This window comes from Podarcis filfolensis (genome assembly GCF_964270895.1).
Source record: "Podarcis filfolensis genome assembly, chromosome: 1".
Taxonomy (NCBI): domain Eukaryota; kingdom Metazoa; phylum Chordata; class Lepidosauria; order Squamata; family Lacertidae; genus Podarcis; species Podarcis filfolensis.
The window spans coordinates 982,296-1,004,997 of NC_139604.1; the positions used below are offsets into that span (position 1 = coordinate 982,296).

Here is a 22,702-nt window from a genome sequence, read left to right on the forward strand (position 1 = left end):
GAAGTCTAACTCCAGTTCCAATAACATGTTAGCTGTTATTATAATACATATTTCCCCCTTTCTTGTATGTGAAAAATACATGAGCTTGAGGTCTGTCAAGTGGACTTATTTAATTTCACTGTTAGGAAAGTGTTGATGTTGCTCAAAATGCAATGCGTGCCATTGCTCTCTGCAATTGATGGGCAGTGTAGGAATATGTATCTCTTTTGCCTCCCAATTCTGAGTGGACCGGAGTGTGTTGTGGAAGATACAGCTTTTTCCCCTCAAATACTCAATTTCTGAAGAAGCTAACTGCATGCTTTTTCCATTAGTTTCTTAAGAGGAGATCTCCTTGGTCAAACTTTGAAATTCCTACCTATTTATTGGCAAATTCAAATAAGAACATTATCAGATCTATGACTGGCTCCATATTAACTGTATGCAGAAGCTGCCAAAGTGTTTGGGCTGCGGATGCTTGTACTCTTGATTATATTGGGTGTGTTTGTGTGATGACCTTTTATTTGTGAGGATGTTTTCACTTTTGCATTGCTGTGCTCTTTATTTCTAATGACTTTTATTTACAAATGACTTGCAGGAGGGGAAAACCAGAGGATTCCTCAACCCTAAAGGGAGGCTTTTGGGGGGAGCACAAGGGAATATATTCAGGGTGGTGCAGAAAAGGCCCGCTGCGTGGAGTTCTGCTTGTCTATCTCTGGATCCAGATATACCAATATAATATAAAATTGGTATATTTGCACAGATTTATTTGATGTGCCCAATAAAAGCATATTTACCTAGAGAAATATCTACCTAGGTTTGAGAAAGTACAGGAATGCACTCAGGGAAACTCTTGGTATTGATGATCTCAGTTTGTGGAATGAGGCAATGGGGAAGGGCCATAGTTCAGTGGTAGAGCATCTGCTTTGCATGCCAAGGTTCCAGGTTGAATCCTCGCCATCTCCAGGTAGGGCTGGGAGAAACCTTGCAGAGCCGCTGCCAGTTAGTGTAGACAGTACTGAGGCTTAGATGAACTAATGGTCTAATTTGGTATAGGGCATCTTCATAGTTTTTGTATATTCAACTGTGTACCAGATTGCAGGTTGTATACATTGTCCCACAGAACTTAATGGGAACCAATGTGGTTCTGTTTCTTCATCACAGCAGAACAAAGGTATGCAGAAAGTAGACAGTGGTCCACCAGTGGACAACTGGTCAGCTTCCACAAGATCATGTATTGGGCAGCTGGGATCTTTGCAAAAATGTTGGAAAAGGTTCTTCTTGGTATACACCAGCAATACAATTTTAATTCTCTTAGCCAAAGAATGCATGCTCAAGACACAAATGAGCTCTGCCTTAACGATTCTGTCTATGCACTCTTACTTTGCTGTCTTAACACACATTGTTGAAGGATGTGGACTCTAGTAAAACAATAAAAGAAAAAGTAGACCTTGCTATGTAATGCTGTAGCCAGACAGACTCTTTGGAACTAGCCAATATAGCAAAATGTTTTCTATCTAACATAATCTACAGTCTGTAGTAAGTGCCAGTTGTAAATTGTCTCTAATCAGCATGACTAACATTAAGTGGAACTTCCTTGTCTTCTGATTTCACAAATTTACACAGCTAGCCTAATCCAAAGCAGCGGGACAGATAGTCCCTTGCAGTTCCCTGGTGCTTTCCAGCAGGAATGTTGCTTCTGCTTGGCCTAGGACGCATCTTCAGGATACCCTTTTATCTCTCCAAGAATTGTGTCAGACAGTCCTCTAAGGAGGAGCAGAGAGGGTGGAGTCAAGCTGAAACCTTTTAATGGAAGAATGAATGAAAATGCAAAGCAAAAGCTGCCAGCTGAGTCAATAGACCAACCGCCCATAAAACTTTGCCTCCATATACATGGTGGGTAGTCTCTATCCACCTTAAGAAGATAATTTTTATTTTGCCACTTTCCCCAAGATGACAAGAATTTTGACAACTTGCAAAATGGTGAAAATGGTGAGAGGGGGATTTGGTGTTTTCCATAGGAATGCTCAGCATAGCCGATATTTTTCAAGAATTGGTATCCGATCACTGAGTATGAAGGTAATTACAACTTAACATCATCTAATTGATTAATTCTCTCTCTCTCTTTACCTGAGTCTGTAACTAACATGCTAAGAAATAGCTGACCAGATAACCTTGTGTATGTCTAAACAAATCTTTGAGCAAAACTAGGGTTCCAAGTTCCAATTTATTAGAGCCTGTTGACTGCAGAATTGTTGACATAGCAGATATTTCTTGCGTGTACCCTGATTTATAGGATAAATTATGCAGGACTGTGAAGGTTCACAAACCTTGTTAAATATGCAGAGGTCTCCAAATAACCCTGGGAAGTGTTTGGGTGAACTAGCAGGCTGTTGCTACAGAAGCACAAAAATACCCGCTTGTTTAATCTGAAGCCACTTCTTAAGAACAATACAGGACACTGGACATCAGAACTAACTTAGTTGGTCTTTAAGGTGCTACTGGAAAGAAATTTTTTTTTTTGTTTTGACTATGGCAGACCAACACGGCTACCTATCTGTAACTGGACATCAGGGTTAGCACTTCCTTTTTCACACACAGGTCTTCAGCAGTAACTTTTGTGATGCATTTACACACTGTGCTATCAATTGGCGCAGTGGAAGAATGCCTGCTTCTATAGGCTCTGTGTTTCTCTGGTTGCACTATTTATTATTTTTTAATTTCATTTATTAAAAAATAACTAGAGACCACAGGGTGATTTAGAATGTGCTAAAAATATAATATACTTTGTAATATACTTACAAACAAAGATACCTCAAAACCATTTTTTGAATCATCACAACCAGTATAGCAGCTGGCTACCTAAATGCATAAGCATAGCACAGCATTTAGGAGGACTTTAAGCCTGTTTGATTATCCCAGCCAAAGCAGAGTTAAAGGGACAGCACAGATGGTTCCAGCATCCAAAGTCCACTGGGCAGTTGCCAAGCCATCCTCCTTGCATACTGCTTCCTTTCTGTGCACTTACCTTATATGACGGCATATGATTCAGCCATCTTCAATCTGAATTGGTGAAGGGCTTGAACTTCCCAAAACTAATGGTCCCAGTGTGCTGGTAGCAATTAAAAGATGCAATATTAAAAATAGTTTAAAACGAATAGGGTGGGCTATATAAGCAATTAGCCAATGAAATCATATGCAGAGACCATCAATCATACAGTCATGAAAGCCTGGGAGAAAGATGAATCTTCACATATTTTCTTTTTAAAATCCCCATTGTTGGAGGAAGATGTACATCAGGAGCCAGGGGCCAGGCGTAAGAATTGTTGCGGAGGTGTTGATATAAGGGTGCTTCCCAGATTTATTTATCTAGTACAGACTGAATTTAGAAGAAGGGCAAGTGGCTTGGTTTTAGGGATTGATGGAAAGTATGCAGACTTTCCATGGCTGCTTATTCCTCGGGTCTTTGTGTTATTTTGCGGTTAGCCTCTGTTGGCTGTTCCTGCTATCTGCTGCTGTATGAACATAGAACTGGCGTGTCTTCTGTTTTTCCTATCCTCTTAGTATAAAGCAACAACCAACGCCATTAGTTAACTGTGGGTAATCAGTGGGGACAAGTTGGAATGTGGTAATTTGCAGTGATAGGGAGGATGCCAATGAATGGATCTGTAACATCCCCTGTCCACTGACCATGAACAACACACACACAAACACACATGTACTTGAACATATGGTCTCATATACACCTGTGCTAAACACTCTTATATCATCATTACATATGTGCTGCTTTTCCATGGTAAACCATGGTCAAAGTGGCAACAGCATCTAAAGTTTACATAAGACAACCTATTTACAATTCACTAACAATTCACTATCAGTAGTTAGAAGGCATAACAGAATTTAAATAGTTACATAAACAACAGGCTAATGAAAACATTTAATATTAATAAATGTAGAATATTAAACAATCCACTGATGATTCAAAATTAAGTCCCAACAGTGAAAAATATGTAAGAAAATAATGCAGGTAACAGCAAAAATAGTGCATCCCTGAAACTAAATCTTGACACCATCAACAATTCCTTAAAAACACCCCACCTCGATGATCTCTAGGCACTTTAAACAACAGGAACCGGCTTTACAGCTGGAGTCAGGCAGGGCCTCACCCCACCAGGAGATGTGGGAATAGACCAGACAGAGAATAGAGACCCAGTCCTGCTGGAATGCATTTATGCACACCATGTATTGCACATTTAAAAAATACTGGTGAAGGGAAATAGACCAGAAGCAGGGCACCTCTTTGCCCTCCCTCTCTACATGCCTGTTGCTCGGTCCCAGCTCCTGCTAACCTAGCAGTTTGAAAGCACACCAAAAAAAGTGCAAGTAGATTAATAGGTTCCGCTCCGGCGGGAAGGTAAATGGTGTTTCCGTGCTCTGCTCTGGTGTCGGTGTTCCATTGTGCCGGAAGTGGCTCAGTCATGCTGGCCACATGACACGGAAAAACTGTCTGCGGACAAACGGCAGCTCCCTCGGCCTGTAAAGTGAGATGAGCGCCGCAACCCCAGAGTCATTCGCGACTGGACTTAACTGTCAGGGGTCCCTTTACCTTTACCTTTACCTTTACACACACTTGTGGAAATAGGACGGAAGGATATCCTTCACCTACATATGAGTAGTGCAACACAGGCGCTGCAAAGTTATGCAAGATTGTGGCTCCACTTCCACAAAGAAACATTGCGAACTGTGATTTTTTTCCAGCTCACAGCAGAGAAGGGGGCAATCTTGCGTACTAGCTGTTCTAACATTGCACTGCTCACATGTCAGCTGCTTGCATGATCAGTTTTCTTCCACAAAAAGTATAGCCAGAAGTTACTCTCAGTTTCTAACACTGCCTGCTGCAATTGCGTTTGCCTCACTGGGTCCATATTCATAATACACGATGGTCTCTTGCATTATTTAGACTGCCTTGCTCCTTTCTAACCTTTTGGAATATCAGAAGAGACAGAAACGATGGATGGTGACACCAAGGGGGCTGTGAGCTGTGTGGGAATAGGATTACAAAGGCTGATCAAGCTGAGCTATGATTTCCTGGCTGAAAGAAAAAGTGCTGAGCACTGTAACAAGTTCCTAAATGTGTTGTGACAGGTCGTTTGCAAGTGTAGTCATGTCTTCTACACAGCCTGCATCTGGATCTACTTCACAGATCAGCTTTAGTGTCTCTCCAGCTAACATGTCAAGAAATATACGAGCTGAAGGAGAGGTGTCATTGCAAGCATGCCTCATGAATAGTAAGGGCTACTAATGTGCGCTTTCATGGAATCATAGAACTGTAGAGTTGGAAGGGACCCCGAGGATCATCTAGTCCAACCCCCTGCAATGCAGGAATACACAGCTGTCCCATGCAGGATCAAACCTGCAACCTTGGCATTATCAGCACCACCCTGTAACCAGCTGAGAGCGGCAGGGGGACAGCCAACGCCAGCCTGGAGCTTTTGACAAAGATCAAAAGCCAACTGTGTCCTTTTAATCCTCTGCCCATAAACTCCCTCTCCCAGACTCAACTCCCTTGTGGAGAACTTAAAGGGCCAACCCTCTTGCCTGAAGATGGAGACTGTAGCCTCATGCCCCATGCAATCCCTGCAGTGCTGGACCACTGAGGTGTGGTGGGAGACATTTGGTTCCTCAGAGGAGGGTACCTTTGAGGGTCCTGGTGCTACAGGAGGCTGTTCTGTAGGCAATGTCAGCCAGCCCCAGGCTCACTGGTCTTTTGATCTCTAGTAGCAAGTTCAGAGCCCTGAACCTGGTCTCGCCTCTCAGCTTGTGACGCTGCAGCCTCAGAAATTGTGTCTTCATCATTGCAGGAACTCCAGGGTCGTGACACGTGCTAAGAATTTCCTGTGATATCCTCTTGACCACCAGCCCCCATGAAAATGACACAGTACAGTTAAATCTGTGGCGTTTGCCCAGATTACTTCTCCAGGACTATGTGTTTTCTACATTGTCTTCCCTTAGGTTCCTGTATCTCAGGCTGTTGCTGATTTTTTAAAATAAAAGATTGTTATTGATTTTCTACAAAGGCCATTGCTGATTTAAAGTCTCTTTTGCCCCTCCCCCTTCCAACCTCTGGACTTCCTGCCCATTGAGGCCAAACTACATGGTAAGTGGAGAAACTTACTTAAAATGCAGCCAGGTTGTTCTTTTGGATCGAAGCTGGCTTGGGAGAAAACACAGCTTCTCCTAAGAATCTACAGGATAGACATGGTTTGTGGCTAATGTTGTGTGTACACTGCTCCCCAAACCATCGGTAGGAGTGCACTGAATGCGGAGTAAAAATGAGTATGTACACAAGCTCAGTGTGCTTCTCTTCCCCAACTTTCTTTTACTTTCGGTGGAGATGGGAAAATGGTCCCACCATGGCACCACATCATGCTTTTCACCCCTCTGTCCCCAACCACTGTTTCCAGGGAGTCATGAGATGTATAGATGCAGATCAGGAGGGCCTACTTGTCTTCCTATAATGGGCTGTTTTGGGTCTTGGCTTCCCTGACTCTTTTCACTTGGCCTATCTTGGCAACTCAGCCCCTCCTGCCTCCTAGAACCCATGTGGTGTTTTAGTTCCAGCAAAATCTCCTTGCTGGAGAACATTTCATACTTCCCAGCCTAATTTTCAAGCGAGGTGGGCAAATAGTAACTGAACTTAAGTTTACAAGTGGAGGCTCACATGACAGAAACGCACCTCCACGCAAAATAAATAAATAATTCCTGCACAAAGGAGGAAGGTCTAGGCTTTGTCTTGATGTACGCAATTAGTCTAGCCCAATTAGTATATTTTCATTTATCTGTTTACACTTTGCTTTGGATCAAGACTGTGAGAAACTCATGCAATAATACCTGAATAATAGAAAATGGTAGCATTCTCTTCTGTCAAACAAAAATGTCAATGCTAAGATATGTTTCCTGCTTAACAAGGCCCATCAGAATTCAAGATAATGACTGCTCCCTGCATAAAACGGGGGGCTCCCTTTGTGTGGACGTGCACAGCCCCTGGATCTAGAGCGGCTCCATTAGCACAGGCATGGCTTTGCCTTCCCCCAGGTGGGATACCTGGAGGTCTCCGCCTACCTCAGTCAGTTGTCCAATCCTGCTTGGGGGAAGTATTGCCAAGGAGACCAGGCCAGGTAGGGGAGGGACTACCTGCCCACACAATAGAGGGAGGATCTTACCTGGGAATCCTCACTTGGCTCCAGAGCTTCTCCCACCCTACCCACCCTCAGTTAAGTCTTATTTTGCAGGTTAGCTTTTCTTCACAGGTATGCGGGCACTGCTACGTCAAGGTCACTGTTGAAGGGCCAGAAAGGAATTCCCCTGCATTGGCAGGTTTTGCCTTTCCCGTAGCAAAACGTCACAACTTTGGCAGTATCAGGCCTTGGGCGGAATCCTTTAATCTATCTTCCTCTTTGCAGCGGCGATACCAGGGTTCCCCGTTAAAGGGGTTTCTGAGGGGAGGCTTTGACCGTACGCCGAGAGGTCGTCATTGCTGTCCCCTGTGACGGCGGCGTAATGGGGGCGGCTATCTCTGCTTGAACATATGTTCTCCAGAGCTGGCCCATCCCCCCCCACACTGGATAACCCTGATGCTCCCTAGGTCCCCGGCTGGGGACTGGGGAGGGATAACGCCCAATGCCTGAGCCAAGGTCTACCCACATCTGAAATATAATAAAGTTGTGGCCAACTTAATCCCATAGCACGTTGTCTTGAGTCGTTATTCCACTTGACGGGGGGCCGCCTGGGGTCTGGGGGACTCCACCTGTCCACGCAATGCTCTGATATTGTATTCCTAGGACCACTAGAGGGTGGAAGTCAGCTACATTTTTATTGGCAGAAAGAAGAGAGGGTCAGTACCAAAAATAATGTCCCCTGCAAACCTCAGAATGATGTTATTTGTAAAATAATTATTTACTGTATTTATATGGGCTACCCAATAACATGTTATCTGAGCAGCTCACAAGACATAAAATAATGAAATGATTTCCAGAGGGATAGCAGGGTAGACTGCTGCAGGAAAAACAACAAAGAGTCTAAAATTACAAGAGCGAGACAAATAAAGAGCAGCATAAAAATATTTGATGTGACCAACATGTTGCAACATGTTGCAATGTAATTTAGCTGACATTTTTTCTTCTCTGAAAAACACACAATAAGTTGTTAGTAATCCAGTCTTTTTTTGGGAGGTCATTAGTTGACTCATCTGTCGTAGTGTGGTAACAAAGAGATGTTTTTGGTTCTATGGCTTGTGCCTTTCCAAACATAAGTGCCCCTGACATGTGTTGAAATGAGATGGGTTGTGTTTATCAAATGTCACAAATCAAGTCTATTTATGAGCACTAAGCCAAGGTAGCAGCTCATTTGGGGAGGAGGGAGCTGACATTTTTGTTAGGCTACTGGATACTTCTATGTATTTGTGTTAGGAATTTATCATTTCATGATCTGAATCAAAAGCTAGGTTTCCACGGGAGACACTATTCTGAACTCAGTGTGATCAATTGATTGTAGCCTGCTATGACATCTTCCCCGTTAGCTTTTGTCATAGACCTAGTAAGAATTGTGCCTGTGACCTGTGTTGTGAGAAAGGGAAGGAGCTCACGTCAACCATCAGCCATTTTGTCAGCAAATTCAACCACTGGCAGCTATGCAAGTAGCTAGCGAGTTAGCCCTGAAGAGTAGCAAATATGGTGCCCTTCAGATGTTTTGGATCACAACTGTTATCAGCCCCAGCCAGCATGGCCAGTGGTCAAGGATGATGGGAGCTGTAGCCCAACCAATATCTGAAAGGAACCTTGTTGGCTACCCTTGCTAAAGATGATCCAGCCCTTCTGATTTTGTATGTTGTTAATATGATGACTCTGGATAACTGCACTTTAATCCCACCTTAAGCCCTAGATATTCAGTTCTCTATCTTGAGGGGTGCTATAACAAAACTGGGCCCTTCTCCATTCTCCAGCATTACCAAACACCTTGGGAAGGAGGTACTTTTAATAAAGCACAATATTCATTTCAACAGGGGTTCTTTAGGAAAGTGACAGTTGCTGTAAAATTCCACTGCATTTTAGGAACGTGCAGAAGCCTGTTAAAGCTGGTATCGTTGAACACACATCCAAGGACCCTGAATTTAAGGGGTGAGGGATGTAAAGAGCTGTATGAGCAAAGCAATAAATAGGGAGCTTGTAACAAAACAGCCCAACTGGGCAAAGGAAAAGGATTTGGAGATCCATAAAACCCCTAGGAGCAAACTAAAAAATGTAATTAAAGGAAGAGAAAAATATTGAATGCTGGCTTTAAAGACTATTTCTGTCAACGATAAAGGGGCTCTTTCAATAAATTTGAAGGAGGCAGGCAGAAGATTGTTTCATTAAAAGCAGAGAGGCAATGCAGATGGAAACAGCATTCTCAGTAATCCTCGTAGTTTTCAGTGACCCCAAGTGGAAGAATTATTTTGAAAGAATATGTAGGAGGGCCAAATGCCCTCACAGAGGGTATCCTGCAAGAAGCCCCACTGAAAGAAACAAGAGCTGAGCAAAAGCACTCTCACTGGATAGTCATGTCAACATGCAGCCACTGCAAAACTTTTTATTCCCTTGAATGTATGTTGTGGAAAATAGATTAACATGCAGGGGAGCTGGAATGCTTCATTAAAATAACAATATCAAATTATGTGTTTGGAATCGAATATATTTACTTCAGAGGTTGAATTTTGAATGATCAAAAAAGGAAAGGTACACACTTTCTTATATTTGGGGAAAGGATATGTCTGTAAGCAGGGTGTAATGCAAGGGACAAGTGATGAAATAGAGAAGCCCCCATCCAGGCCACAGGAATTCCCTGTCTCTGTTTGTAGATAGGGCGCAAGGCTACCTTTGCAAACAGAGCCGGCCCACTGATGAGGCAGGGTGAAGCACTCACCTCAGGCAGTAGAAGCACAAGAGGTGGCATCTTGCTTTCCCCACCACTGGTGAGAGGGAGAAGACGAGTGGAAACGCCTCCTGGAGCACCCCATAGAGGCGGTTTTCCTCTGGCATGATGATTGCTGGAAGAGGCATTGAAAATACATGGATTTCAAGTGCAAATTGAAACCTCACCAAAGTGATGAGTTTTTAAAGTCTGGGTATCACCTACTAGTTTTAAAATAAAATCTAAAAGCATTTTTTTTTGTAGGGGTTATCCTTTCATAATTGGATTGTAGGTTGGCGCCTCTATGTGCTCTTATTTGTTCTGAGGGCCACAATGTCTGACCTGAAGTATGTGAAAGTGGCCTGTATTTGGGAACCCAAGAATAGACAAACAAGTCTAGTTGCAAGACAGTGTGTGGGGTCTTCTCATCCCCCACAAAATTATAATCGGGTGAAAACTCATCTCCATGAATGCTGCTCTGGGTTTCCTAGGCTATACCATAAATGGTCTGCTATTTCTCCACATCCAAATGGTTTCTATGATCTTAAGAACAAGGAAGATATCAAACTACTATAGTGGTAATCTCAGGGACACAGATGTTGGGGAGGACAATGCGACTAGGTACATGGGACCTCCAGAAAGGTACACAGACTTATGGTATATGTTGCTAGTGAATATCATTGTACAGTCTCTCCACAGCGCAATTACTGGAGAAATCTGCTTCTGCTGCTGCTGCTACAACTTGGTTTTGATCAGGTGTTTAAAAAACTCATCTTGTTTATCTGTGATGCTTTATATGATTTCAGTAAAGCAAAAGGCAGGTTGTAAATATGTTTAATATTTATAATCCAGAGGTGTGTATTACATGCCATTGAACTGTACTAGCACAACTGACATCCTATTAGTTGTGGGTGCTCTTGTATAACTCCCCCCCAAAAAACACACCAGTATATGTACATGAATAAAAGCAGTATGTTTATTAGGTCCACACCCAAGAGCTTATTTACAGTTTCTGGGGTAAAGAATTGCTGTTGGAGCAGGGTGTGCAATTCAGCAAGCAAGACCCCAAAAGCAAAAATAGACTTGCTTAAGTTGGGGGCTCTAAGGGATATTTGCATTTAGGAGATGGATCAAGGGATTTTTAATTCCATTTCAAACTGAAATCTTTCACACAGGGAACTGATGAGCCCAAATGGCATTTTCTAATGGTTTGTAAAACTCCCCCACCTTTCCTTTCCTTATTTGCTTTAGAAAGGAGCAGCGTATCAGCTGAGGGATGTGTGATAATGTCCACACTTGCAAGTTAAGTAAAAATAATTGCTTCAGGAGTGCTGCATAAACAAATCTGTTCTTATATAATGATGACGATAAATCAAACACAGGAAAATATTTATCGGTCTGGAAATATACAGGGTACTGTTTACCTGTGCTACACAGGACCCTTGGGGCAGTATAATAAGTAAGATCAAATAATTCAACTTTGTGCTTGCAAATACTACTAAGCAGCTTTATAACATCTTGAGCGTAGCAGCCATGTTTACTCAGAAATAAGTCCCGCTGAATTCAATGGGACTTCAATCCCTTGTACCCTGTTAATCTGTAATATTTATTGTGTTCTGTCTACTCAACAACTCAGGGCATTGAAGGCAGATGAGGCAGTCACCTTTCTGAAGCTAAGCTGGTTTGGGTCTGATCAGTGCCTACATACGACACCATCTGGGAGCTCCATGTATGCTGCTGTCATGGAATAAAAATTAGGATATAAATGTGCTAAATAACTTACAGAAGGCAACAATCAGTAGGAGAGATGAACTGAAATCCCCTTACAGTGGAACCCTAGCTCTTTGGGATCCTTTGATAACAGAACAACTTCATCAGCAATTAAAAGTTGCCACAAAGCAGAATAAATTAGAGGACTTTCTCTCAACACGGCTCTTTTTGATCCGTGGGTTGACAGTAAGCCAGAAAGTGGGTAGCATGGACACTTACTTTTCTGACTGTGTTTATCCATACAGTTCCTTTACTGGTTGTATTGTATGCTGTTATTAATATGTGGTGGCTGGTGTCAATTGGGACTGGTGGGGCAGGGAGCTTAGCAGAAGATGCAGCCAGAGCCAGTAGGAGGCAGCGTCACCCAAGATGGCAGGCAGGAGGGGCTGGTTAAGGGCAGACTGAGCTTGGTGGGGGCAGTGTCCTATTCGTTCTAATGGACAGCCTCCACTGTCCTTTACTGGTTATAATAACAGAGAATTCAGCTGTGGAGGAGAGCTGACAAGATGGTTGCCAAAATGGGGCCACTGAGAAATAGGTGTCTATTGGTGTGTTTAGGGAACCCCAAGCTTTTTAGAAGTAAAGAAGGGTGGGGGAGAATTAAGGGAGGACTTCCGGGTTGGCGCCTCCGGCAATGGTGGAGCTCCTCCGATCGGGAGGAACTTGCTCCGTGGAAAGCAGGGTCTGACCGCCACGGCGAAGGCGGAGACCCACTGAAATCACAGGCGGGAGAAGCTTGTGAACCTGGGATTCGGCTGGCACCTTTTGCGCCTCCCCTACTCGCGGGGAAATCCTGTTTTGGGGATCCGGAGCGACATGGGGTGAGTGGCGCGGTGCTTCGAATTGACTGCTTCTTTCACAGAGTGAAGCCACATTGCTGTTGCCGGAGAGCGCTGACTTTTTCCTGTGGACAATTGGACTTTAAACAACTACCCGTGAGTAGAACGGAAAATTGGATCTTTAAATACCTTAATTTGGCACCAAAATGGGAAGGTTTTAAACAGGAAGTCCGCCTTCCTCTTTTGTAAATAGATTGAAGCAAAGACGTTACAAGCTAAAGTCTCGGAAAGCCTTTGGCAAAGGATTAAATTTCCATCGGTTAAAATTATCAAACCCCCCCTTGGAAGCAGGAGAAGAGGGGGGAAATTTTGGACCTAGCGAGCCTGCAGGAGAGAGTGAAAAATCAAATTACCACTGCTCTGAACCTGGAAACGGGCTGCCAGAAAGAGTGACGTTTTGGGAGAGTTCATTGACTGTGAACAGAACGTATTTGACAGCTAGCTAAACAAGAGAAATATATTGTTTCCATTGTCCTCTTCTGCGTTTAAAAAGGAGGAAAAGTAACTGAAAATTGAAACTATCTTTATTGCTTGAGTTGTGCTTGAAAGGATTGATACAAGTGGAGATTGTTTCCCTCTAGAGGGAGCTTTTGAAACTGTTACAGGAGTGTAACTGGGGAATCTCCAGCTGCAAGATAAGAAATTGTGAGAACCAGGGATTGACCTTGGACCATTTAAAAATGTTGACAGGAGAAGCCATAGTGACTGCATTATGTAAGATAAGTTATTCGCTGGAACAGCTTCACAAGAAGACGGATGATATGACTACTAAAATTGACAATTTGGGACAAATAGCGATTAATTTGAGACAAAAAGTGAACACCAACACAGAAATTATTCAGGACTTGGTACAGGAATCTACTTTGGCAGGACAAATTGTGGAGGAGAAGGAGAAAGCTGTTGTTGTCGAACCTAAAGTAATACAAGTAATACAAGCGGGATCCTCAGCCTTACAGAAGCAAATTGAGGACTATAAGTTGAGGCCTTCTATGATTGAATCTAGAAAAAGTCAGATTTTGAGGATCGGAGCCCGGCTTGGACTGGAGAAGGAAAGTTGGAAAGATCCCTCTGCAGAGATTAACGGACTTTTGGGATATGGACTTGGGTCAGGAGGAGATTGAAGTTCCGGGGGCCTTTGGATTTGGAGGAAGCTTGAAACATGTCCTGAAATACTTTATGGATCTTAACTTTAACTATGGAAATTTGGCTGACCTGTCGAGAAGGAATAAAAGCATTGTTAGGTTGGAGTCTCCCCGAGATCTGCTCTTTAGCATTAAAGAATATGAAGAAGACCTGCAGAAGGGACTTGGAAAAGAGTTAAGAGCCTCGGACATAAGATCTCCAGGTTGATGGACTATATGGAATTGACAGAAAGGACTGGCAGAATCCGAGACCAGGGAGAAGAGATGGTGGAAGAAGATTGGAAAATTTAAAGTTTATTTATAGAAATACTGTAAAATTAATGAGTGATAGAAAAATGTTGGAATGAAATTTTATGGCCTTAGTAGAAATGTTATAAGGAGTTAAGCATATACAAGTATTCTAGTTTTAATGGAAAATAAGGTTAAAAACATGTTAAGATATTTATAATATGACAGAAAATAGAGAAGGATGGAAAGGATTTGCTGAAACAATTAATAGAAGTGGAATACAAAAAGGGAGGTGAGAGGAGGTCGATGAAACAAGGGAATGAAAGATAAGAGTATGGAAAAGGTGTGATGTATGTTTTTAAATTGTTTTTGTTTTGTTTTGTTTAGGGTTAGGGTTAGGGATAGGGTTTTGTTTAGTTTAATGTGTTTAGTTTAATGTGTTAAGGTTGTGCTTTGTATTGTTTATATTTCGCATTGTATTGTTTTTTTCTTTTGTTTTTTCTTTTGTCCTTTCTTTCTTCTTTTCCTTTTTTGTAAGCTTTAAAAGTAATAAATATTTTTTTTAAAAAAGAGAATTAAGGGAGAACCTCCCTAGTGACATACCTAGGGCTTGGTGTGGTTGGCCCCCGCCAGGGGTGCAGGCCCTCTGCCCCTGCAAAAACATGCCTCCACTCTGGCTCAGAGTTGCTAGAAGCCTGTCCATGCACTCCCAGGCCGTTCCTCCGCTGCTCGGGGGGGGGGTGGTGGCCAGGCACAATGAAAGGGGGAGGGGGCTGATATAGCTCCTTGCCAAGGGCACAAGGGAGCCTAGGTACAACTCTGAACCTCCCTTCCTAACAGTCCAGTGAAGACTGAGCATATTCAGTGGATACTTAAAAAAAAGAAGTGTAGGATTGCATAGACAATCTCCGGCGCCGTAGGAACCATATATGGTTACAATTATGCCACACAAGTCAGAAGAAAAATCACCACTCTATTCCCTGCCCACTGTCTGCTTCCAACCTCTCCACATATAAATTGATCTAGAAGGGCCCTGCATATTTGTTGAATTGGAACTGGTGTTAAGGACTGTTCAAGACAGGAAAACTGGCATTCACTGCTGTGGGGTTATGAGTGAGAAAGAAGTACATGATCTGGACCACTGGCTAGTGAAATAGGCCGCATAATTGGCTACAGGAAGGTTACATATTATTAACCAGGGCCGGCCCACTAGTGAGGCAATTGCCTCAGGTGGCAGGATTCACTGGTGCAGCAGATCCTGATGTACATCTTCCTTCCCTGCTTGTTCTTCACCCACTCCTTCTTTGCTGGTGGGGAGGGGGCCCTATTTGGTGACCACTTCAGGTGCCAAAATGTTTTGTGCCGGCCCTGCTATTAGCTGAATAATCTTTGGTCTACTGTAGGAGAATCTTCCCTATCACTTTATCCCTATTACCAGGGTAAGTACAGGCAGTGGCGTAGCGTGGGTTGTCAGCACCCGGGGCAAGGCAAGTAATTTGCGCCCCCTAACCCGTGGATTTGCGCCCCCTAACCCATGGATTTGCGCCCCCTAACCCGTGGATTTGCCCTAACCCCAGATGTTGCGCCCGGTGCGGCCGGCCCCCCCTGCACCCCCCACGCTACGCCACTGAGTACAGGGACAGCCTTTCATACCGATCAACGTACAGATGATGGGCGTTTTAAAGGTAGAAGGAAGGCATTTCGGGGCTGGAAATTGTTGGTCTAGGGTGGCATTATGTAGAAGGAAATATAAATGATGAGTTTCATTGATATTTTTTTTCTAGGCACAGACAGCCAACTTAGTGCTGGAAGATGGAACCAAGATGACGGGCTACTCTTTTGGTCATCCATCCTCTACAGCTGGGGAAGTTGTATTCAATACCGGCCTGGCTGGGTAAGGGGGAGATTTTTTAAAACCTATTTATTATATCTAGGAATCTACTTCCATATTGCCATGATAATAAAATAAAAACCCACCATTATTCAATGGAACAAGCTGTTGGTCGCCCATATTTTAAAGGTAGATCTTTAAAATATGCCCTTCTAAGTTGCTTCCAAGTTCCCCTCTTCTCTTAGCAGAGAAAGAAACCACATGTTTGGTAAGTTAAAAATGGTTTACTTACAAACACTTCAAAGGTCAGATTCATGTACTTTTCCATACAGCAGCAAGAAAAGACGGCAGAGGCATCTTTCCCATTTGGCTGAGTGGCGCCATGCGCCACAGCGCCCGCCCAGCAGGGGCACCCAGCAGCAGGTCCGCCACCCTCCACCAACTTGGGAGTCTCCTTGAGTCTCCTCAGAGGAGGAGGCGCCATGCCGAAAGCCCCACAGAGCAGTGTCTGACGCCAGACACTGCTCTGTGGGGCTTTCGGTGGCGGAGGGCAGAGGACCCGCTTCTGGGCGCCCTTGCTCCCTCAACTCAGGACCCGGTGCACGTGCGCGAGAGCCGCAGGCGAAAGGTATGCTTGCAAGATGCTGTGGCGGAAACCGACGCAGCTTGAACTGAAGCTGGATGACATTGAGGAGTTTGACGGCGCCCACAAGGAACTCAAGAGTCATAGGAGGTGGATGTGGTGGGAGCCAATGATAGTGAGGGTGCGCTGGGACTCAGTACTGATCATAAGAGCCGGGAGCAGATGATACATGACCGGATTGGCTACAAACCCCAGTCCAAACCAAAAAATTGTTTATCTCAGTTTGGGAACTTTGAGTTCTAGAGCCCAAAGAGTGGACAGTGGCAGTGCCTGGTACCTGGGAGCTTTGGAAGAAAGCAGGAATTTGTTTCATGAGCCCAACAAACTCCGTTTAGAAATAGCAGAAGAGACTGAGCTGCTCTCCTCTAGAAATGGAATTCCTCCTTCAAGCAGAGCAAGTCTTGCTTTCCCTGCAAAGATGGGATCTCTGCCTTTGTTAAGTTGTGGGTAGCATATCAGATGACACAGCAATTCTTCAAACAGCTCTTGTCTATTCACAGGGCAGAACAGAACTGAAGGGTTCTGTGATGGGATGGTGAGCTGCTTGTGCGTAAAATCCTGATCCCTCAGAGTTTGGCTAAGTTCCCAAACCTCTGTCTGTGATGGAGCTCCTTAAGCATGGCTCCATCAATCGCTCGTTGAATCGGACAGTGGGCGTTTACGGAACTTCTTCCAGCATAAAAGCTCCTTAACGGAAACGCGTCTTCTGGACTCTCGGCGTGACAGTTTCCGCCGAGGAGTGGGTGTCCCTACGGGAGGTCCTGAAACCTCTCCACTGTTCTCGCTTGAAGTATCTCTGAGCCCTCCCTCCGACTCACTTTCCCTTGTAACTCCACTTCTCCCCCTGCTGGTCCCCTCCTCCGCTGAGTGGTCTCTCTCACCCTCCATGAGCCCTTTCACCTCCTTCGTCTCAGATGACAGTTCCCTGACATCCACCTCCCCTCTAGGGCCCCCTTCACCCCCTTCCCTCCCCTCCTCTGCGGGAGGCGAGGGAGCAAAACCCCTGAAGGAACCTCCCTCATCTTCCGAAGTTTCGAACACTTCCCTCCACCTTTGGCTGTTCCCGGTTTCCAAGTACTCCTCCTCCTCGGAGTCTGTACCCCCTTCCAACTCCGATTCCCTGAATCCCTCCAGTTCCTCCTCATCGTCGGTGGTGCCAAAGTACTCCCTCCGGAACCTCGCTACTGTCTGAGGTTTCCTGGGGAACCTTTGGTGGAACGTTTCGATCAAGACCTCGTCATGGACCTCCTCTGCCTTCACCCAGGTGTTTTCCGACTCCGGTTCCCCTTCCCACGCGACCAAATACTCCACCTGATTACCCTTCCACCTGGAGTCGATGATTTCCGCCACATAGTTGCGGCTTTCCCTTTCTTCTATGGCTGGCCCCCGTGTGGACACCCCTTCACCTTCCCCCCTGTATGGTGACAGTAATGACCTGTGGAATACTGGGTGCAGTTTCATGTGGTTCGGTAACCGGAGTCTGAAAGCCACTGGGTTGACCTGTTGGATGACCTCAAATGGTCCCAATCTTTTGGGTCTCAATTTCTTGCAACTCCCCTTGAACGGCAACCCTTGGGTTGATAGCCAGACCCGACTCCCCACCCTAATTGTTTCACCTTCCCTTCTGCTCTTGTCTGCCTGCCTCTTATATTCTTCTTTGGCCCTTTCTAAGTTGTGTTGGAGTTGACGATGGATCGCTTCCATTTCTTCTACAAAAAGTTCAGCGGCCGGAACACTTCATCTCTCTCCTCCTTCCCCTGGAAACGCCCTGGGGTGGCACCCATAATTAGCCAAAAAGGGGCTCATCCCTGTGGACACATTCTCTGCATTATTGTAAGCAAATTCCGCTAGTGCCAACTTTTCGACCCAATCGTTTTCTCTGTCATTGACATAACACCTCAGGTATTGTTGAAGGATACCGTTTGCCCTCTCCGCCTGCCCATTGGTCTCAGGGTGCCTGGCAGTCGAAAAGTTGACCTCTACGTGCAACAAGCTCATAAGCTTCCTCCAGAATCTGGACGTGAACTGTTTCCCTCTGTCGGAAACCAGCCTCAAGGGGGCGCCATGCAGCCTAAAAATATGTTCTACAAACAATTTTGCTGTCTCTTCCGCCGTGACTGCATGTGAGCAAGCTACAAAGTGACCCATCTTAGTTAACTGGTCTACTACGACTAGTATGGCGGTTTTCCCCTGGGATTTGGGCAGATCAGTCATAAAATCTATCGACACCGCCTCCCACGGTCGTTCTGGTGTGGGTAACGGTTCTAATAACCCCGCTGGTGCCCGCCTTTCTCCTTTGGCTCTCTGGCATTGGTCACACCTTCTCACATACTCCCGTACATCCTCCCTCACCTTGGGCCACCAAAACTCCCTGGTCACCAACCACATGGTCTTGTGTTGCCCAAAATGCCCCTCTGTGGGATTGTCGTGCAGCTGTTTGAGTACTCTCCCCCTCAATTCCCCTTCGGGTATATATAGCGCCCCTTTGTAATACAATGCCCCGTTTCTTTCTTCAAAACCTCCGAGGTCTTCTCCCTCTCTCCTTAAACCTCTGAGCTTCTCCTGGGCGTACTCATCATTTACCGTTCCCTCTACCAGTTCTCTTTGCCCCACCCAGGCCGCACCACACACCCAGTGGTCCTCTGGGATAATATGTCTCTCTTCTGGCGCTCCCTCCCCCTCCAAATATTCAGGTTTGCGAGAGAGAGCGTCCGCTCTGATGTTTTCTGGACCTGGCACATAGCAGATTTCAAAATGGAATTTGGAGAACTCCTGGGCCCATCTCACTTGTCGTTGGTTGAGCACTCGTGCCGTTCTCCAATACTCCAAATTCTTGTGGTCCGTACACACTTGCACCTTATGCTGTGCGCCAATTAGTAAGTGTCTCCATCTCCGGAACGCTTCGTGAATGGCGAGTAGTTCTCGGTCATATACCGTGTAATTCCTCTCGGATTTGTTCAGCTTACGCGAAAAGAAGGCACACGGTCTCCATTCCGACTTATTGCTCCCTGGCTGAAGCAGCACCGCCCCCACCGCCCGGTCTGAGGCATCAGTTTCCACTCTCATGGGTTTTTGTAAATCCACATGCAGGAGCTGTTCTTCCGAAGCGAATGCCTTTTTCAATTCCTCAAAAGCGTGCTCCGCCTCCGCCGTCCAAACGAATTTCTTCTTGCTGCTTAGACAGTCCGTGATGGGAGCCGTTAAGTGGGCAAAGTTCTTGATGAATTTACGGTAAAAGTTCCCAAACCCTAAGAACCTTTGCACATCTTTTTTCGTTTTCGGTGTCTTCCATTCCAGCACCGCCTGTACCTTGCCTGGATCCATGGCTAATCCCTTGTCTGATAAGCGGTACCCCAGGAATTCCACCTCCTTGGCGTGGAACTGACACTTCTCCAATTTCACCCACAACTGGTTTGCTTGCAGCTGGCTCAGCACTTCCCTGACATCCTTTACATGCTGCTCCTCATTCTCTGAATATATCAGCACGTCATCGAGGAAGGCCACGCAATTCTTGTAGAGCAAAGGTCCCAGTACATGGTTCATGAGCGATTGAAAACAGGCGGAGCCTGCTTGTAATCCAAAGGGCATAACGAGATATTCGAAAGCCCCTAGGGGGGTGAACATCGTTGTCTTCCATTCATCCCCCTTCTTTATTCGTATCAGGTTGTACGCTCCTCTCAGGTCCAGTTTCGTGAATATCTTTCCCTTCCTCACCCTGGTCAAAATGTCATCAATCCTGGGCATGGGGAAAGTCACTGGTTCTGACACGGCATTTAGCCGCCGGTAGTCCACGATCAATCTCGGTTTATCCGTGTTTTTTTTGTCCACAAAAAACACTGGGCTGCCCCCCACCGCTCTGGACTCTCTGATGAAACCTCTCTTCAGGTTTTTGTCAATAAACTCCCTCAACTCCTGCATTTCCCTGTCTGACATGGCGTACAGCTTGCCCACGGGGAGCTGGGCCCCAGGGACCAGGTTAATTTGGCAGTCAAAGTCTCTATGCGGTGGTAGTTTATCTGCTTCCCTTTCGCTGAAGACCTTGCTCAGGTCAGCGTATTGTTTGGGCACCTTCCCTTTGTCCGCCACTTCCATCCCTGCTAGGGAGGCTTTTGCCCCTTCTGGCACCTTTCCCTCTTTGCAGTGTTCCAGGCAATGTGCTGACCCAAAGGAGACCACTCTCTGATGCCAGCCCACTAGCGGGTCATGCAACGCTAGCCAGCTCATTCCCAAAATGACTGGCGCCCCTCCCAGGGTGGCTACATTGAACGCTATCCTTTCAGTGTGCCTTGCCACCCTCATAACCATTGGGACGGTCTGTAGGCTAACTTCTCCCCCCAACAGCTCCCTCCCATCGATCGTGGTGACCTGCAGGGGGTTGCTTAAAGGGAGTGTCTGTATCTGGTGTTCAGCTGCAAACTCCTTGCTCATAAAATTACAGGAGCTGCCTGAGTCCAACAGCGCCTTGGTCTTTAGTGGGTATCCGTTTGCCAGCTCTAGCAGCACCTCTATTACTAGAGCTGGTCTTGGAGGTTCCGGAGTGGGCACTTTTACTGCTCCTTGGCCTGTCTGCAGTGCCCTGACAGTGGCAGACAGGCGTTGGCTTTTACTGGCTCCTGGACTTCCTCCTCCTTCCCCCCAACAGCTCCCGCCATCCCTTGCCATTCCTTTCTTTGCGGGCAGACTCTGGCAAAGTGACCTGGCTGCTGGCAGAGGTAACATTTCTTGGCGCTCTTTCCCTCCTTCTTCCTCCCTTCACTGGGATTTGAAACTGCGCGCGCGCGCGCTGTTCCAACTTCCATCGGCTCTCCGGGCGGGAAACTGGGTTCTGGAATCTCTGGAATGCGGAAATCCCTCCAACGCTCTCCTTTCCCCTCCCGCTTCTCCAAGGCTCTTGCCTCCTGGCGCGCTCCAATGGTCAGCGCTGATTTGGTCAGCTGGTCCATAGACTCCGCCCTGGGCGCCCGGGAAAGTTCGTCTTTCACCGCCGAAGAAAGCCCCTCTTCAAAGAGCATTTGAATGGGTTCCGCCGATAGGTCCCACCCCAATTTATGTATCAACATTGTAAACTCAGTCCAGTACTCACGAACCGATCGGCTCCCCTGTTTGCAAGCCATCAATTGTCTGCGCACCAGTCCCTGTTCAATCTCGCTGGAAAACATCAAATCCATGGCGCGAAAAAACTTCCTCGCGTCCTTCAGCATGTCACTATTCCCTGCCATCAGGGGCCGGACCCAGTCTCTCGCCCCCCCTTCGAGATGGCCAATCACAAACGCCACTCGCGATGCCTCATCGGGAAAGTCGTTAAACTGCAGTTCGAGAGCATACTGCATCTCTGTCCTAAAGGCTTGGTAGTTCCTGGGGTCCCCCCCAAACTTCTGCACCATTCCTGGCATCTTTCTTGCTAGTGTAGCGCCTTTTGCCTTTTCTGCATCCTGTGCCCTCCTTTCTTCTAGCCTCGCCGTTTGCATTGCTAGCTGGAGTTCCAAAACTCTGTACCTTTCTTCCAGAGTTGGACCTTCTCCAGCTCCTGCTGCTCCTCCGGCTCCGGCTGGGTTGCTCATGATGCCTCTCTGCACAAGCTGCTTTCAGGGACTGTCCGATTGCTGTGATGGGATGGTGAGCTGCTTGTGCGTAAAATCCTGATCCCTCAGAGTTTGGCTAAGTTCCCAAACCTCTGTCTGTGATGGAGCTCCTTAAGCATGGCTCCATCAATCGCTCGTTGAATCGGACAGTGGGCGTTTACGGAACTTCTTCCAGCATAAAAGCTCCTTAACGGAAACGCGTCTTCTGGACTCTCGGCGTGACAGTTTCCGCCGAGGAGTGGGTGTCCCTACGGGAGGTCCTGAAACCTCTCCACTGTTCTCGCTTGAAGTATCTCTGAGCCCTCCCTCCGACTCACTTTCCCTTGTAACTCCACTTCTCCCCCTGCTGGTCCCCTCCTCCGCTGAGTGGTCTCTCTCACCCTCCATGAGCCCTTTCACCTCCTTCGTCTCAGATGACAGTTCCCTGACAGGTTCAGTCAGCCTGCTTATATAGAGCTCCAGTACAACGTAACTGTAACAACTTTCTAAAACTATCCAATCACTGAATGTCACTTTCGATCCTTCATTTGCATAACTATCTACAGTATCCCCCTGCTGGCCCAGGGTTAGAACTTCAGTACATAACACCCCTCCCCACCGAGATAAGGCGTTAGTTACAATTGTAATGGTTTCCTTATATACAGCACTACACGTAATGGTTCAATTAGGCACAAAAGCATATCGGTTACATTTCACATACTTCCACATACTTAGACCAACAGTGTTACATGTCCAACAACATA

General features: G+C 45.9%; 1 protein-coding gene and 1 pseudogene across 4 annotated transcripts in view; both read left to right on the top strand.

The window, feature by feature from the left end:
• The window catches only part of CPS1 (carbamoyl-phosphate synthase 1), a 193,528-nt gene that overhangs the window by 16,701 nt on the left and 154,125 nt on the right, over positions 1–22,702 (top strand). For 2 of the 3 annotated variants that reach the window (XM_083626151.1, XM_083626153.1), the window contains one exon: positions 15,688–15,797. In XM_083626151.1, the coding sequence (XP_083482277.1) occupies positions 15,727–15,797 (71 nt within the window). In that variant the 5' untranslated portion in view covers positions 15,688–15,726. Of the gene's footprint in view, positions 1–1,789; positions 2,056–15,687; positions 15,798–22,702 lie in introns of those variants that run through there. The other variant, XM_083626152.1, reaches the window with a different exon arrangement.
• Positions 16,308–16,771, top strand: LOC310747543 (anaphase-promoting complex subunit CDC26-like; annotated as a pseudogene). Its single transcript has one exon. The product of its transcript is annotated as an anaphase-promoting complex subunit CDC26-like (transcript).